This window comes from Erinaceus europaeus, chromosome 15 (assembly GCF_950295315.1).
Source record: "Erinaceus europaeus chromosome 15, mEriEur2.1, whole genome shotgun sequence".
Classification (NCBI taxonomy): domain Eukaryota; kingdom Metazoa; phylum Chordata; class Mammalia; order Eulipotyphla; family Erinaceidae; genus Erinaceus; species Erinaceus europaeus.
In genome coordinates, this window is record NC_080176.1 from 36,334,189 (window position 1) to 36,352,213 (window position 18,025).

General features: G+C 40.1%; 1 protein-coding gene across 8 annotated transcripts in view; it reads left to right on the top strand.

The window, feature by feature from the left end:
• Positions 1 to 18,025, top strand: part of RBBP8 (RB binding protein 8, endonuclease) — a 132,776-nt gene that overhangs the window by 44,777 nt on the left and 69,974 nt on the right. For all 8 annotated transcript variants that reach the window (XM_060173577.1, XM_060173575.1, XM_060173582.1 and 5 more), the window contains exon 4: positions 3,180 to 3,275. In XM_060173577.1, the coding sequence (XP_060029560.1) occupies positions 3,180 to 3,275 (96 nt within the window). The remainder of the gene's footprint in view (positions 1 to 3,179; positions 3,276 to 18,025) is intronic.

Below are 18,025 nucleotides of genomic sequence, written 5' to 3' on the forward strand. Positions count from 1 at the left end.
ACTATTTTTCATAGCTGAGTAGTATTCCATTGTGTATATATACCACAACTTGCTCAGCCACTCATCTGTTGTTGGACTCATGGTTGCTTGCAGGTTTTGGTTATTACAAATTTTGCTGCTGTGGACATGGGTATATGCAAATCTTTTTGGATAGGTGTGTTGGGTTCCTTAGGATATATCCCCAGGAGAGGAATTACAGGGTTGTAGGGTAGGTCCATTTTTAGCCTTTTGAGGGTTCTCCAGATAGCTCTCTACAAATGTTGGACCAGTTGACACTCCCACCAGCAGTGAAGGAGGGTTCCTTTGTCCCCACAACCTCACCAGCATTTGTTCCCGCTACTTTTTCTAATATATGCTATTCTCACAGGAGTGAAGTGGTATCTCACTGTTGTCTTTATTTCCATTTCTCTGACAATCAATGACTTGAAGCATTTTTTCATATGTTTCTCAACTTTTCAGATCACTTCTGTGGTGAATATTCTGTCCATGTCCTCTCCCTATTTTTGGATGGGGTCATTTGTTTTCTTATTGTTGAGTTTGGCAAGCTCTTTATAAATCTTGTCTGATATATAGCATGTAAAGATCTTCTCCCATTCCGAGGGGGTTATTTTTGTTTGCATGGTGGTTTCTTTTGCTGTGCAAAAGCTTTTAAATTTGATGTAGTCCTGTTGGTTTGTTTTTGTTTTAGTCTTTTTCGTAATTGGATTTGTGTTATTGAAGATGCCTTTAAAATTTAGACAAAAGATTTCTGCTAGTATTTTCCTCTAAGTATATGGTAGTTTCTGGTCTAACATCTAAGTCCTTGATGCACTTGGAATTTACTTTCATGTTTGGTGAAGTATAGTGGTACAGTTTCATTCTTCTGCATGTTTCAACCAATTTTTTCTAACACCATTTGTTGAAGAGACTTACCTTTCTCCTTTTAATAGTCTGGGCACTTTTTTTTTTAATAATTTATTTCTTTATTGGGGAATTAATGTTTTATATTCAACAGTAAATACAATAGTTTGTACATGCATAACATTCCCAGATTCCCATTTAACAATACAACCCCCACTATGTCATTCATCATCTTTCATGGACCTGTATTCTCCCCACCCACCCACCCACCCCAGAGTCTTTTACTTTGGTGTAATACTCCAATTCCATTTCAGGTTCTACTTGTGTTTTCTTTTCTGATCTTGTTTTTCAACTTCTGCCAGAGAGTGAGATCATCCCATATTCATCCTTCTGTTTCTGACTTATTTCACTCAACATGATTTTTTCAAGGTCCATCCAAGATCGGCTGAAAACGGTGAAGTCACCATTTTTTACAGCTGAGTAGTATTCCATTGTGTATATATACCACAACTTGCTCAGCCACTCATCTGTTGTTGGACACCTGGGTTGCTTCCAGGTTTTGGCTATTACAAATTGTGCTGCCAAGAACATATGTGTACACAGATGTTTTTGGATGGATGTGTTGGGTTCCTTAGGATATATCCCCAGGAGAGGAATTGCAGGGTCATAGGGTAGGTCCATTTCTAGCCTTCTGAGAGTTCTCCAGACTGTTCTCCACAGAGGTTGGACCAATTTGCATTCCCACCAGCAGTGTAGGAGGGTTCCTTTGACCCCACACCCTCTCCAGCATTTGCTGCTGTTACCTTTTCTGATGTATGACATTCTCACAGGAGTGCAGTGATATCTCATTGTTGTCTTGATTTGCATTTCTCTGACAATTAGAGACTTGGAGCATTTTTTATGTGTTTCTCAGCCTTTTGGATCTCTTCTGTGGTGAATATTCTGTCCAAGTCCTCCCCCCATTTTTGGATGGGATTATTTGTTGTCTTGTTGTTGAGTCTGGCAAGCTCTTTATATATGTTGGTTATTAAATTCTTATCTGATGTATGGCATGTAAAGATCTTCTCCCATTCTGTGAGGGGTCTCTTGATTTGGGTAGTGGTTTCTTTTGCTGTGAAGAAACTTTTTAATTTGATGTAGTCCCATAGGTTTATACTTGCATTAGTCTTCTTTGTAATTGGATTCGTTTCATTGAAAATGTCTTTAAAATTTATTCGGAAAAAAGTTCTGCCAATATTTTCCTCTAAGTATCTGATAGTTTGTGGTCTAACATCCAAGTCCTTGATCCACTTGGAATTTACTTTTGTATTTGGTGAAATACAGTGATTCAGTTTCATTCTTCTGCATGTTTCAACCCATTGTTTCCAACACCATTTGTTGAAGAGACTCTGTTTTCCCCATGTAATAGTCTGGGCCCCTTTGTCAAAGATTAGATGTCCATACGTGTGGGGCCTCATTTCTGGGCTCTCAATTCTATTCCACTGGTCACTATGTCTGTTCATGTTCCAGTACCAAGCAGTTTTTATTACAATGGCCCTATAATACAATTTGAGATCTGAGAGTATTATGCTTCCAATTCTGTTCTTTCTTTTCAAGATTGTTTTGGCAATTCTAGGTCTTTTTTGGTTCCAGATAAACATTTGTAGTATTTATTCTATTCTCCTAAAAAATGTAGTTGGGGTCTTGATGGGGATAGCATTAAATTTATATATGGCTTGGGGTAGTATATTCATTTTAATGATGTTAATTCTCCCAACCCATGAACATGGAATATCTTTCTATGTAAAACAGACTGGAGGTGGAGCCTCAACCAGCAAACTACAAGACTACTACCAGCAGCTTGGGAGGAGATAGGGGCTTTAACCCCAGGAATGGCTCCTTAGGCTCCTCTCTGTACAGGAGCCACATCTGTTTGCACTCACCAGTGATTTGGTGGGTTCCTAAAGTAGTTCTCTGTAAAATAGAATTTTTAAACCACCTCTTATTGAAGAAGAATGTTACAAGAGTAGAGATAACTATTTTTTACACTAGCAGATGTAGACAAAATAACAAAACCAGCTAGTGTACATTTGTAGCAGTTTTGACAAAGTTACCTCAAGGCAACAGTCCCACTCCACTTTGTTTTAGCATTGTACAATGAGTGCCTGGTGCTTAAGTAATACAAATTCATTACAATACTACAGGGCAATGTCTAGTATAATTTGAGTATTACTAATAAAATTCAAACCTTACCTTTTAAGTTGTCTGGCATAAGAAATTAATGATTTATAAATAGTAAGACCATACTTAAGAAATTTGGCTAATAGTAACTTATATTAATTATATTTCTTTACTTTCAGAGATGCACAAAGACTAGAAGAATTTTTCACCAAAAATCAACAACTGAGAGAGCAACAGAAAGTCCTTCATGAAACCATCAAAGTTTTAGAAGATCGGTGAGTCTGGTTCTTGGGTCTTCAGTAGGAGGTGATTTTTCTCCTCTTATTGGAGGAATTATTAATTTTAATTTGTAGTTCTAGGATTGAAAGTAATTTTTCTTTTCAGGCTACCAACTTTGAATAAATACTTCATGCAGTTATGGTTTATTTTTCATTCATTTTAATGACCACATCAGTTTAGCCTTTAGATGGTATTTCCTCACGTAGTATTGGATATACGACTACCTTAAAATAACAGTGTTCTAGTTATTTTGACCAGTTCATATAACTTTTACTTCTGAATAGATGGAAACTACTTCATAGTTCTATTCCTGTCATCATGTCTTATTTCTGCCACTCTTTTTTCTCTGCTTATTTCTTACTTCCAGGCAATTTAGGTTCTTCTTTCTGAATATTCCCAAGAGAGTGCCTATGAACTTATTTCCATGAATAGATTACTTTCTTCCTTCTCCTATAAGGAAATATCCTAGATTGGAAAAAGCTTCCAGAGTTTTCCATAGGCCTTTCTCCTAATTGTGAGTGATATTTAGGAGCTTGAACAGCCTATCACAAACAAGGTCTCTTTATTGTTAATTTTTGCCTTTATTACGATTATTGTGCCTGTCAACAGAAGGCCTAGTAGTTTGAATTTGTCACTGTGCCTTGAGTGGCAGAGTGATCTGATAATCTGTACGCAAACTTGGGTTTTTGAGTACTCTTCTTAAACTATTATCTCCGTATATGCACATTTATTGAGCCAGACAGCCTACCATGGAATCATTCTGTGTGCCTTGAAATCACAGATATGAATTTGAATTTCAGCTAAATGCTGTGTCCTTTATTCAGATTCAGCAATTAGACTTTGAGTTCTTACAGTGTTTTAGATGTTGCTCTAAGGGCTAAGAAAAATAATGCCCCTGGGATGACATGGAGCTCATATTTAATTACTAATGGTTGAGAGTGAGCCATACATACGAGAGGTGTTCAGATTATAAATGCTTTGAAGAAAATAAGATTGACTAAAGACATTGGGAAATGAAGAGACACTAATGATTATCAAAGATGGTCATTCTAGGAGGATACCACAAGAATTGAGACACAGATGATATAAGAACAGCCACATGCAAGCCTAATACTTTAATAAGAGTAGAAGGTCCAGTGTGGTTCTAAATAATGAGTAAAGGGACGAACGACAGGAGACAAGACTAGAAAGGTGTAAAGTGTGTAGATTGTGTGTAGTGTCATCCCATCCTGTAGGCACTCACTTACACTAGAGTTCTTCTGGTATTTCTCCAATCTAAGTTAAAGTAGCAGGGTCAACCACTGTGGCTTATATGATTACAATAACCAGCAGGAACTTAGAAGAGAAACTCTTTGTTAGTGAATTTAAAATATAAAAACAGCAAAAGAAACACAGAAACAGAAGGGCAGAGTCATTCAAAAGGTCACCCTGGACTTTCTTTTTTAAAAAAATATTTATTCCTATTTGTTGCCCTTGTTGTTTTATTGTTGTAGTTATTATTGTTGTCATTGCTGTTGGATAGGACAGAGAGAAATGGAGAGAGGAGGGGAAGATAGAGAAAGGGAGAGAAAGATAGACACCTGTAGACCTGTTTCACTGCTTGTGAAGTGACTCCCCTGCAGGTGGGGAGCCAGGGCTCAAACCGGGATCCTTACATCAGTCCCTGAGCTTTGCGCCACCTGCGCTTAACCTGCTGCGCTACAGCCCAACTCCCAACCCTGGACTTCTGAAAGGGAAACTTGTAGTGTCAGTGGGTGAAGCAGGTATGCAGGAGTCTTTCTCTCTCCTTCTCTATCTCCTCCATCTCTCTCAGTTTCTCTCTGTCCTATCCAATAAAATGGAAAAATTGGCCACCAGGCCATTTGCCCTAGAGGCATATATATACTGTCTCGGGGTTGAGTACTTTGACAGACCTACTAAAACATAGAGAACATTAAGGACCCAATGACAATAAAAGATTAAGAAGAAAGGCATTTTTAGAGTAGGAGAAAATCCAGCAATGAAGCATGTAAATAACAATATCCTGTTTATAGGACTATTTTGAAAATTAAGTGCAAGTAGAAGTACATAATTAATTTTTTTAATATATATTTTTTCTTTATGGGGGAATTGATGGTTTACAGTCAACAGTAAAATACAATAGTTTGTGCATGTATAACATTTCTCATTTTTCCACATAGCAGCTCAACCCCCACTAGGTGGCCCTCTGCCATCATATTCCAGGGCCTGAACCCTCCCCCCAGCCCTAGAGTCTTTTTTTACTTTGGTGCAATACACCCACTCCAGTCCAAGTTCTGCTTAGTGTTTTACCTACTGTTCTTGTTTTTCAACTTCTATCTTATGAGTGAGATCATCCTATATTCATCCTTCTCTTTCTGCCTTATTTCACTTAACATGATTCCTTCAAGCTCCATCCAAGATGAGGTGAAGAAGGTGAATTCACCATTTTTAATAGCTGAGTAGTGTTCCTTTACGTATATATACCACAGCTTTTTCAGCCAGCCATCTGTTGTTGGACACCTGGGTTGCTTCCAGGTTTTGGCTATTACAAATAGTACTGCTATGAACATAGGTATACACAGATCTTTTTGGATGGGTATGCTTGTTTCTTTAAGATATAGCCCCAGGAGAGGAATTGCAGGGCCATTGGGTAGGTCCATTTCTAGCCCTCTTGAGAGTTCTCCAGACTGTTCTCCATAGGTGTTGGACCAATTTACATACCCACCAGCAGTGACGGAGGGTCCCTTTGACCCCACAACTTCTCCTGCTACCTTTTCTGATGTGTGACATTCTCACAGGAGTGAAGTGGTATCTCATTGTTGTCTTTATTTACATTTCTCTGACAATCAATGAATTGGAGCATTTTTTCATATGTTTGTTGGCCTCTTGGGAGCTCTTCTTTTGTGAATATTCTGTTCATATCCTCTTCCCATTTTTAGATGGGGTCATTTGTTTTCTTGTTGCTGAGATTGGTGAGCTCTTTATATATTTTGCTTATTAAACTCTTGTCTGATATACGGCATGTAAAGATCTCCCATTCTGTGAGGGGTCTCTTTATTTGGGTGGTGGTTTCTTTTGCTGTGCAGAAGCTTTTTAATTTGATGTAGTCCCATAGGTTTATTTATTCTTGCCTTAGTCTTCTTTGTAATTGGATTCATTTCATTGAAGATATCTTTAAAATTTAGATGGAAAAGAATTCTGCCATTATTTTCTTCTTAAGTATTTGATAGTTTCTGGTCTAACATCCAAGTCCCTTATCTACTTGGAATGTACTTTTGTGTTTGGTGAAATATAGTGGTTCAGTTTTATTCTTCTGCATGTTTCAACTCAGTTTTTCCAACACCATTTGTTGAAGAGACTCTCCTTTCCCCATTTAACAGTCTGGGCACCTTTGTCAAAGATTAGATTTCCATAGGTGTGGGGGCATAATTAGAAATTTTTAAAGATTGACAGTAGTATAATATCCCTCCTAAGTGGTGAATATGATTCTGGTTTGTAACACTCTGTGAAGGAGTGACTTAATGCCATCATAGTCCCAGGACCACTAGTAACCATATTCCAGGATAAAGTTAGCATATATTATAATTATTAATGAAATACACATATTCATGAAACTTCAAAAACAATTGTTAATCTTGGTACAACAAAGGAGCATATGACATGATTCTTGGGCTAATAGTGTCAGTTTTCTTCCACAGATCTATTATTATTGAGATATTAAGCTAAACATATTCTGTTGGTGGAATACAGCAAACCCACTACAGCAGCTCAGTGTAACTATTCTCTTGATCCAAAAACCTGATATCTCCAATGCCAAGAGCCCCTTATATAAGTTAATGTTAATACATTTCTATGTTCACATCGTAGACATAACAATTCTTTACCTCAAACCCAAATTATTTTCTCACATAGGGGAAATTTTATGTTCCAGCAACTAAACACAGTCTGTTCTGTTTTCTACTATTTACCACAACTAGATCAAATCTCTCTCAAGCTGAGCTGTCAAGAAGTTAAGTAAACCATTTCTATCACCCATTTCCAGTCCAGCATCAAAAGAAGAAACCACATAGTGGAGGATGTGGAAGGAAGGGTGGAAAATGTGTCTTTTGGGGGGGCTTGGTGGTAGCACAGCAGGTTAAGCACACATGGTGCAAAGCTCAAGGACCACATAAGGATCCTGCTTTGAGCCCCTGGCTCTCCACCTACAGGGTCGTCACTTCACAAGCAGTGAGGCAGGTCTGCAGGTATCTATCTTTCTCTCCCCTCTCTGCCTTCTCCTCCTTTCTCCATTTCTCTCTGTCTTATCCAACAACAATGACAGCAATAATAAACAATATTAATAACAACAGTGATAAACACCAAGGGCAGCAAAAGGGAAAAAATAGTCTCCAGGAGCAGTGGATTCAGAGCGCAGGCACCGAGCCCCAGCAATAACCCTAGAGGCAAAATAATAATAATAATAAAATAACAAAAGAAAATATATTAAAAAGACAATACGTCTTTTTTCGCTTTTAAATTTCCAGTGACTGAGGTACTTTTTTTCTTACTTTACCATATTTTTCCCTCTCATTTTTAGCATCCCATCATCCTACATGGCGAATTTGCATCTTTCCTATGATAGTAGTAATGACCAAAGATAAGAAAGCCTATATGTTCAGTAATTCCTATGTAAAGTCTCAAAGTTGAGAGAGTCGAGCAGTAGTGCAATGGGTTAAGTGCAGGTGGTGCAAAGCTCAAGGACCAGCATAAGGATCCCAGTTCGAGCCTCCGGCTCCCCACTAGCAGGGGAGTTGCTTCACAGGTAGTGAAGCAGGTCTGCAGGTGTCTGTCTTTCTCTCCCCCTCTCTGTCTTCCCCTCCTCTCTCCATTTCTCTCTGTCCTATCCAACAATGACGACATCAGTAACAACAGCAATAATGACAGTAAACAACAAGGGCAACAAAAGGGAATAAATATTTAAAAATAAATAAATAAAGTTTCAAAGTTGACATTAGTAACAAATTTTAGTTAGAGTTCTTGAGAAGAAAACATCAAGGGATCATGCAGTTCAGCACTTAGTTGAGCCCACAGGTTACCATGATCAAGGACCTGGATTCAAACTTCCAGACCCTGCCTGCCAGGGCAAGCTTCACAGGTGGTGAAGCAGTGCTGCAAGTCTTAGCTCTGTATCTCTCCCTCCCTACCTCCCCTTCCACTTTCAGTGTCTCTGCCATATCAAAAATAAGAAAGAAAGAAAAAGAAAAACAGAAACAAAGCAAAATCAAGACATGAGGCATTTCAAGAGATTTGGTAAGGGAAACAAGGTAAATGAGGAGGGAGCTAGAGGTATGTGAGGAGTCTGTAACTTACCCATATTATTGTGAATATGCGAGGGGAAAGAAGAGTTAGACTGCACAAAAGATTCTAGACGCTTTGGCAAAGCTAATGAGGATTAGGGAAAATATCAGTGTGTGAGTTTCCCCACATTTCCCATTGAGGGTTTTTTCTAAATTTCCTTCCTTTATTCATTTAATACTTGTAATAATTAAAATCATCTCTTCAGTGTGCAGTTTTTTACTTTTAAATCTTTTTTACTTGGGTTGTTAGAGAATTTCATATAAGAGAAAGGTCAGAACACCACTCTCATGCGTGTGGCTGGCACTAAGAATTGAACCAGACATGTCAGGCATACTAGTCCTTACACTGCCAGCTACGATTTTTCCTCAGCCACAATTCTGCAGTTTTGAAAAACTCAGTTTAGGGGTTCCAGTAAGTGACTGACCCTATAGATCACAGTAAGAATGAAGACCCAGCTTCAGGCCCTGGGCCAGCACTTAAGAAAAACTGCATGGGGGGGGAGCTTTATGTACAGTGGGACATGCAGAGCCTCTCTGTCTCTCTTTTTCTCTCTCTCTCTCTCCCCCTCTCTCCTCCTCTCTGCCTCCACCCACCTCTGTCTTTCTTTTACCCTTTATCTAGAGAAACATAAATTTGAAAAAAGGGGTGTGTGTGTGCAAAATATATATGGCACAGACACTGGACCTCAGTGAAAACCCTAGTGGCTGAAAGAAAAACTAGGTTCTTTTATACTTATTATATCAATGGTCTTTGATTTGTGTGAGTGTCATACTTTTTTGTTCTTACTTATCTTAAATGTGCTATTGTCTTTCTGTTTACCTTGATATTTTTAGGTAGATGAGGCATCAATTCATTAGTTTGATGGTGAGAGTCATAGTGTGGGGAAGGAGTGTGCCTCATTTATTTCTTGGTACACCTGCTTTTTCTTCCTTTCTGCACATGCAAATCTGAAATTTCCTTCTAGGCATACTTTAAGATTTATCCCTTATCTCTTGAAGCCTTACTTGATTAAGCAAAGGATGATGTAGACGTAGTCTTTATTTATTTTTTTTTTTTTAAGATTTATTTATTTATTTATTTATGAGAATGATAGGAGGAGAGAGAGAAAGAGCCAGACATCACTCTGGTACATGTGCTGCCGGGAATTGAACTCAGGACCTCATGCTTGAGAGTCTAGTTCTTTTAGCCACTGCTCCACCTCCCGGACCACTAGTCTTTATTTTTTAAGATAGAAACATATATAGCAAAGGCTCATTTTGTATCTAGGTATCTAGCACTTAATATGCTTTATAGTTGAGGATAAATCCATATTATATGTGACAGAATTTAGCTAACAAAAGCAAAGAATGCTTCCCCAGAATTACATAACTAATGGATAGATTAAACATGACTTTCCTAACCCTGCTCCTTTCTTTTCAACTATTTCATGATAAGGCATCAGCCTTATCAGTGTTTTGTCTTAATTTTATAAACATTTGTGTAAATGGGTTACGCCTTAACTGATCATCTCAAAATGTTGTGCTTGAACTACAGTAACTTTATTTCTTTATTGGGGGATTAATGTTTTATAGTCAACAGTAAATACAACAGTTTGTACATGCTAATAGTTTGTACAGTAAATACAGTAGTTTATTCGTGACAGTAAATAGAATAGTTGTAACATTTCTCAGTTTTCCATATAACAACACAACCCCCACTAGTTCCTCCTCTGCCATCATGTTCCAGGATCTGACTCCCCATCCCAGAGTCTTTTACTTTGGTGCAATATACCAATTCCATAAAGGTAACTTTTTTCATATACCCTGAAATAATTAAGTCAGTTATCATGTCAATTATCTGTTCTGTCTTCGTAGTAGGTTTTTGTTTTTCTTTAAAATTGTTGCTAGTACTACTTTTTAATGTCTTAAATAGGCAGCACATGTTGAAACTCTACCTTGAGTAAAATTTCCATGTGAATTTTAATTCATAAATAAGAATTATATCTTTGGCAAGCTTAAAAAGTCTACAAAAATTAATGCTTTATTGACATAAGTTAAAATTTTAAGAAATCTAAAATTTGCTGCATACATTTATTTCACAAGGTGAAACAATTCTTATTATGTGAAATTTTTAGTTGAAAAATTATACAATAAAGCTAAATCAGATTTTTATTTTATTATATATTTTTTTTCCCAAAACACTGCTCAGTTCTGGCTAACAGTAGTACGGAGGTCGAACCTGGCACCTTTGGTGCCTCAGGCATGAAAGTCGTCTTGCATAACCATTATGGTCTCCCAGCCCTGAATTAAATTTTTTAGAAGTTGCATTTTTTTGTGATTCATTTGTGATTTACTATTGTTATTACATTTACAGACTTTCCATTGAGGAACTAAACTATTTCACTCAATCTCAAACCTGTCACTGTACTAGAGAAGTAGAATAGATTTTTTTAATTCTGAACAAAACAGTTAAGCTATACTTGTCTAATGGGTTTTAATATTTTTAAATGCAGTTTTGGCAGTCTAAGGAAACTCATTTCAACTGTTGTTTTAAAAAAAGGAGCTTTAGGTTAAAGGGTGCTCATAACTAGATTTCTGGTTCTTTAATTATTTTCCAAATGCTGTACCAGATGTCCTTTTTTGTCTGGCTAGCTCTTCTTCCTCATAGACTTGAATTTAAACATAATGGTCTTCAGACCACCTCTGTCATCCTCGAATAAGTCAGCTTCTGCTGTGTGTGCTTTTCATGCTCCAATTTTTTTATTGTGAGGACTTTGTTGTAATTACCGTTTTATTTGTTGTAATTTTTTTATTATCTCCCTCTAGTTGACTCTGTACTTTTTTAAAAAAGTGACATTATCTTGATCATTTACATATTTACAGCACAAAATACATTACAAATGTTCAGCAAAACTACTGAATGAAAATATATAAATTTGAGGAAGTCTTTTTGATAGATATCTAACAACTGAGCATACTTGTTAATTTAGTGTTTTTTTAATTTAGTAAGTCTTAATTACAAATGAAATCTTGTCATTATCTCTATGAATAAAACTGGAATAAAAAAATCATATTCTTCTCAGGCCTTTTTTTTTCCCCTTTTGTTGCCCTTGTTCATCGTCATTGTTATTATTGTTGTCATTGTTGTTGGATAGGACCGAGAAACTGGGAAGACAGAGAAGGGGAGAGAAAGACACCTACAGACCTGCTTCACTGCTTGTAAAGCAACCCTCCTGCAGTTGGGGAGCCAGTGGCTCAAACCGGGATCCTTTGAGGTCCTTGTGCTTTGCAGCTTGCGCACTTAACCCACTGTGCCACCGCCTGGCTCCCCTTTTTCTTTTATCTTAAATTGATTTCTATTGAGAATTTTTTTTTATAAAAGCATTGTTTAGAGGTATAATTTCACATCACCCAAAAACATATGCTCACCCACTTCACCCACAACTAAAATGCCCTCCCTTCCCTTTTCTTCCCCTATAGTGTGGGTGCCCTGCCTGTCCCCTGTAAGTCCTCCTCTTTCTCCCTAACTGTCCCCAGATCATCAGACTTGAATCAAGGGTGATATATGTTTCTCTACAACTGTGTCTTAACTGTTTCCTAAATCACATAAGTGACTAAGATCATCCAGTATTTTGTATTTATCCTATCTGCTTTGCTTAACATGCTGTCCTCCTGTTCCATCCACGTTGTAGCAGAGGGCAAGATTTCATCTTTTCTTTAAGCTGAGTCGCATTCCATAGTGCATATATACCACAAGTTTCTTACCCACCCATCTGTTAGTGGGTACTTCAGCAGATTCCAAATCTTGGCTGTTGTAAATAACACTGCAGCGCCTTTCAATGCTTACATGTGTGCTTACTCTTTTTTTTTTTTTCCATTTTACTGTTCATAACTGCTGAAATTACATTTTCCTGTGAAATTAAGGTATTTTTCCTTTCTCTGAGAAGAGCAATGGAATACAACTGGTAGAAACAGAAATTAAAATATTTTCTCATGTCCATTTAATATAAGCTAATGTCGTTTTGCGCTCTGGGGAAGGAGAGAGGAGGTCCGGGGCGAAGAGGGAACACAAATTTTTATTTGTGCTGGCACCTCAGAGTTGGGTGCGAGAGAAACAGGTTGGGCAACGTGGAGGTAGCTAAAATGGCCGCCTCACACAGTAACCTTTCCTGCGTCTAAACACCAAAGTGAAACGCCAGCAAGAGAGGTGAAGCGCTGGCAAAAGAGGTAAAGCGCTGGCGAAAGAGGTGAAGCAGCGGCAAGAGAGGTGAAGCGCTAGCAAGAGAGAGAGTTGTGGAAGAAGAAGGGCTTTTATAGGAGCAGCTTTCACGAGAATGGGAAGGGGGAGGAGTAACCATAGCACTCCAGGATAGGATAATAACTCTCGTGAGAATGGGAGGGGGGAGGAGTAACCAAAGCACTCCAAATATCGCGGGGAAATAGACAGTGCCCTGAGGGCCCAACATGGCGGAACAGGCACTCTGAGAATGTCCCAACTCTCACAGGAACTAGCAGTAGCCTGAGGGGACAACATGGCAGATGTGACTGCATCTGCACAATTTCCCAGCATCTCCCCCTTTTATATAATGGCCAGGGCAACAGTCTGTAAAGTCTATGAACTACTCAGGGTCAGTCTATGAAAAACCAGCAACGTGAAGGGAAGGAAGCTGCTGTAAAATTGTCTAAAGTGTCCAAAGGGTATAACAGCAAGTCCAATAGAACTCTCAGTCCAAAGTAGGCGACTAGGGGGAGAAATGGCAGGGGATGAAACGCTGCATGAGGAAGGTCACCCTCTGGAATTCCACTTTTCTGTAGAGAGTGAGCTGGAACCGCCAAAACGTGACAAGCAAAGCAGAAGCGGTAAAGGTAGACAGGCAGTAAAAAAGTTCTGTCCTTGGAGTCTGTGACTCAGGTTCTTCAGATCGTGTCAGGTGACATCTAGGGTTTGGGGGGTGTGTGCCACTGTAGTTGTGCCATCTAGTGGGTGATATCAGGGTGTGCAGGGGTTCAGATGGTTTTTTCCGGGATTCCTGTGGAAGAAACACAAACAGTCTGCTTCTCGTGGTTAGCAGGGTATCTGATTTGAATTTTTTATAGAAAAAGAGGTTTGGTGCCTTAGCCAACTGAGTATTAGAGGATGTATCTTTCCTATTTATTTATTATTATTATTATTATTTGTCATGGTAATCAGCCGTTATCTGGAAGGTACTGGGTGATTAATGGGGAAAAAGAACTATCTTTTAACAAAGACTCTAAGATGTAGGGAAGCGGGAACTTATCTTTTTCTTTTTTTTTTTGTATTTATTTATTTATTGCCTTTTGTTGCCCTTGTTGTTTTATTGTTGTAATTATATTGTTGTTATTGATGTTGTGGTTGTTGGATAGGACAGAGAGAAATCGAGAGAGGAAGGGAAGACAGAGAGGAGGAGAGAAAGAGACACACCTGCAGACCTGCTTCACCGATTGTGAAGAAACCCCCTGCAGGTGGGGAGCGAGGGGCCTGAACCGGGATCTTTATGTCAGTCTTTGCACTTTGCACCATATGTGCTTAACCTGCTGTGCTACCGCCCGGCTCCCAGGAACTTATCTTTTAACAAAGACTCTATGGCCATGCCAATAACAACCTTGAGGGCACATGTGGCTCCCCACATGTCCCCCTATCTTATATCATGTTTTGATGTTTTGGCGGACTTTGTTTTGTGGCAGGGTGCACTGTGCCTGTCTTAGTTTGGGGATCAGCCTTCCTTCTTACCCATCATTGGAACACCTGGTCATTTTTTGCCCAGTAGTACCAGGTGCCCTGTCTTAGGTTGACTGGATAGCGCTAGTTTCCCCTTACCCGTCATTGGCTAGCCAGCCCTCTACATGGTGGACATTCTGATGGAGGGGGGCAAATCCTCTGCAGCAACTCCATATTCTGCCATGTCCAGCCTATGATAGTGAGCTTGTATATGTTGCATCTTTATGGCATCAGTCTGTTGCTGCAAAAAGGCCATGAGCTTGTTAAGAATTATAAGACCTACTGTGAGCAGAAGAAGTAAAACAAGCAAGGGTCCCACAACTAAGGGTAGACAGGTAAGGAAGGGGGAATGTATCCATTGGTATGAAGAGGTGGGATCATATCTCAAGTCTAAGGGAAGCAGTCAGTGGATGTGATGTCCAGGGGAACAGACATTTGTCTTTGGGGGTAGTAAAGGATGTCTGTGGCATGGGTGATGTTATAAAGGGAAACATCTTTAAATTGTTGGCTGACAAAGGCAGGCCTATGGTGGCAAGACAAGATACACCAGTTAAGTGTACAAGAATATGTGAATGTTGTTAATTCACATAGGTTGAATATGGAGGAACTTCTTACAGTTTAATACCTTACCATATGAACAGATGATTCTTCATATGAAGGCTTGATAGCTGTAATCACTTACTTGTGAAAAAATAAAACTTGTAACAAGTTAGAGGTTCACTATAATTGATACCTCGATAATTATAATTGGTTTAAATATCTTTATGATTTTGTTTGAAGGTCATCTAATGTTACCTCTCGTAGCAAGTCTCTACAGCAGGATTTTCAGACCAATTTTGGTTAAAATATATATTTTGAATTTTTTTTAACCATTTTTACTTTGGACTATAAACAGACTCAGGTTACTTAGAGAGTTAACGCATGTTAGTGACAATGGTTTTAACATTTAGAGTACTCTGAGCAAATGGGTCATACAAAAATTTTTGGTCATTCAACACACTCACAAAACACAACTGGCCAGTCATAGCATAAGACATTCTAGGACTACTGGCCATGCCCTGGGGCAGCACCACCCATTCAAATCTATCGGCAGGACTGGCATTAATAGAAGGAACAGAGAAGGCAAAACATTTACAATCTTGCGGATGCAAGGGAATAGAGAAAAAACAATCTTGTATATCAATAGCTATGATTGGAATTCCCGTGGGAATTGCAGAAGCAAGAGGCAAACCCCTTTGGGGGGAGCCCCAGACCTGCATGGTTTTATTTACCGCATGGAGATCTTGGAGGTGCCATTTTCCCGAGCGCTTTTTAATCACGAAGACAGGAGTATTCCATGGGCTTCGAGAATGACGAATGTGTCCCAAGGACAACTGCTCTCGGACGAGCTCTTTTAAAATTTCTAGCTTATCCCTAGGCAGAGGCCACTGTTCCACCCAGACAGGCTCGTTAGAAAGCCAATCTAAGCAGGGAGTTTGGTTACGAACAGTGGCAGTTAGTATTGATTAGATCTGGTCTTGCAGGAGCGGGTGTTACACTCTGCAGAGGCATCTATGGATATCCTAACATCAAGACATTCTAGAAGATCTCTGCCCAATAGGTTGGTGCTAATATCAGCTACCAATGGGTGGAAGTGTCCAGTAGAACCTTCTGGGTCTTCCCACATGAGAGAGTCTCGTGTGAGAAAAGATTGGGTCACCCCTCCAACCCCCTGTATCCGGGGTCCCGGGAGGAGCTCCCAATTTTGGGGAACCTCTGCTTGCCTTAAAATCGTCTTTTCTGCTCCTGTGTCAATCAAAAATTTTAGAGGAATATTGCCAATCTTTACTGTCATAGTAGGGTGACCTCGTTCTAAAACAGGAGTGGTCCACAAAATCTCAGGTCCCAAATTTGTACTATTCAGGGGCATGCCATCTCTATGAAATTTGGACCAACAATCTCTCTTCCAATGAAAACCCTTCCAACATCTGGGACAAAGTGTTCATGGCTTCTGGCTCCCTGACTGAAGGCGGGGTTGCCCTGACTGGAGGTGTGGTTGCTCTAACTGGAGGCGGGGTTTCCCTGACTGGAGGCGGGGTTGCCCTGACTGGAGGCGCGGTCGCAGCTTATCTGGACATTGGTTACGCCAATGCCCTTGGCGACCGCACTGAAAGCAGGCCCTGTTTTGATTACGTGGGGTAACTGCATAAACCTGTGTCGTAGCGGGTGCCCCATAAGAGCTTGATGTAAGTTCCTATGTCGCTAAAATCCAATTATCTGTGTGTAGGTGTTTAAGACTAAGGCATGCCTGACGGAATTGTTGTATCATGCCATCCCAGACAATAGAACACAGGAGGAGAGAGCGGACTTCAGGATTATAAATCTTTCTCTCTAAGGTTGCCCTCACCCTTGAGATAAAGTTCGCTAATGATTCATCAGTGCCTTGGCGAAGAGAGTTAATGGGGACTGATGATTCTACTGTGGTTGGGGTTACCCTTTCCCATGCTTCTGTTGCGCAGATGCGTACCTGTTCAAAATAACCAGTTGGAAACTTGGCTTCTGTCTGCTGAGTTCCAGATTCAAACTTTCCTGCTCCAAACAAAGCATTCTATCTGTTTGTTACTATTTTCCTGCGATTGTCTAGAGCATTCATCATGGAAGCATGCCTTCCATTGCAGGTAGAGGGGGTCTGGGAGTGCAGCACAAGCCAGGTCTTTCCAGTCCTGGGGGGTGTTAAGGTGCTGGTAAAAACTACTTAAAATGGACTTGGTCCATGGAGCATGAATGCATCCTCCTTCAGGGCTTGTCTGAGTTCTCTGAGCTCTTTCGAGGAGTATTGATGCCACACCTGAGGGTTTTGCCTATTGGGGGCCACATTTACCAGGAAGGTGTGGACTTGGTTTGATGATGCGGGGGAGAGAGTCACAGAAGTGGAAGCTGCCATAGTGGCTGCAGGGGAAACTGAACACGTATCTACGGGGACGGAGCTCTCGGGGTGGACTGCAAATGGCTTAAGGTCTCTAAATGCTGAAAAGATATCCTTTAACTCTCGTATCTCAGCCACAAGGTCTCTTAATGATGAGGTATCAGCAGGGGGAGGAGTCAAAGAAGCAGAAGCCACAAGGTCTCTTAATGATGAGGTATCAGCAGGAGGAGGAGTCAAAGAAGCAGAAGCCTCAGGGGAAGCCGAAACCGGGGCAGTGGGAGGAGGAGTCAGAGAAACGGCCAAACACATGTCTGTAGTGACAGCTGGGGGGCGAGGTCAAAGGAGGAGCAGCTGAACACATGTCTGCGGGGACAGCTGGGGGCAGGGTCAAAGGAGGAGCGGCCAAACACGTGTCTGTGGGGACGGAAATTTTGGGGCTAACTGCAGATCACTTAGGGTGTTTAAGCTTTGAGCACATATGCTTTAACTCTCGTATCTCAGCCTCAAGGTCGCTTAACCTTGTGGCAGAACACCTTGTACATATCTTATAAGTAGCAAATATAGCCATGAAAACCCCATGCGAAAATTAAAGCATCTCTGAGATCGAAATCCTGTCCCAGGAGAGAAGGATATAATGTCTGGGACACCTCCTTGTAAAATGGAAAAAATTCCATGGTGGGGGGAAACTCAGGGCCGCAGAGTCAGGCGGCTGCCACTTACCTGTGTCTGGGCGGCTTTTCTGGACCTCAGGCCGGGCGTGAGTGTGGGACACGTCGGGCGCCAGGT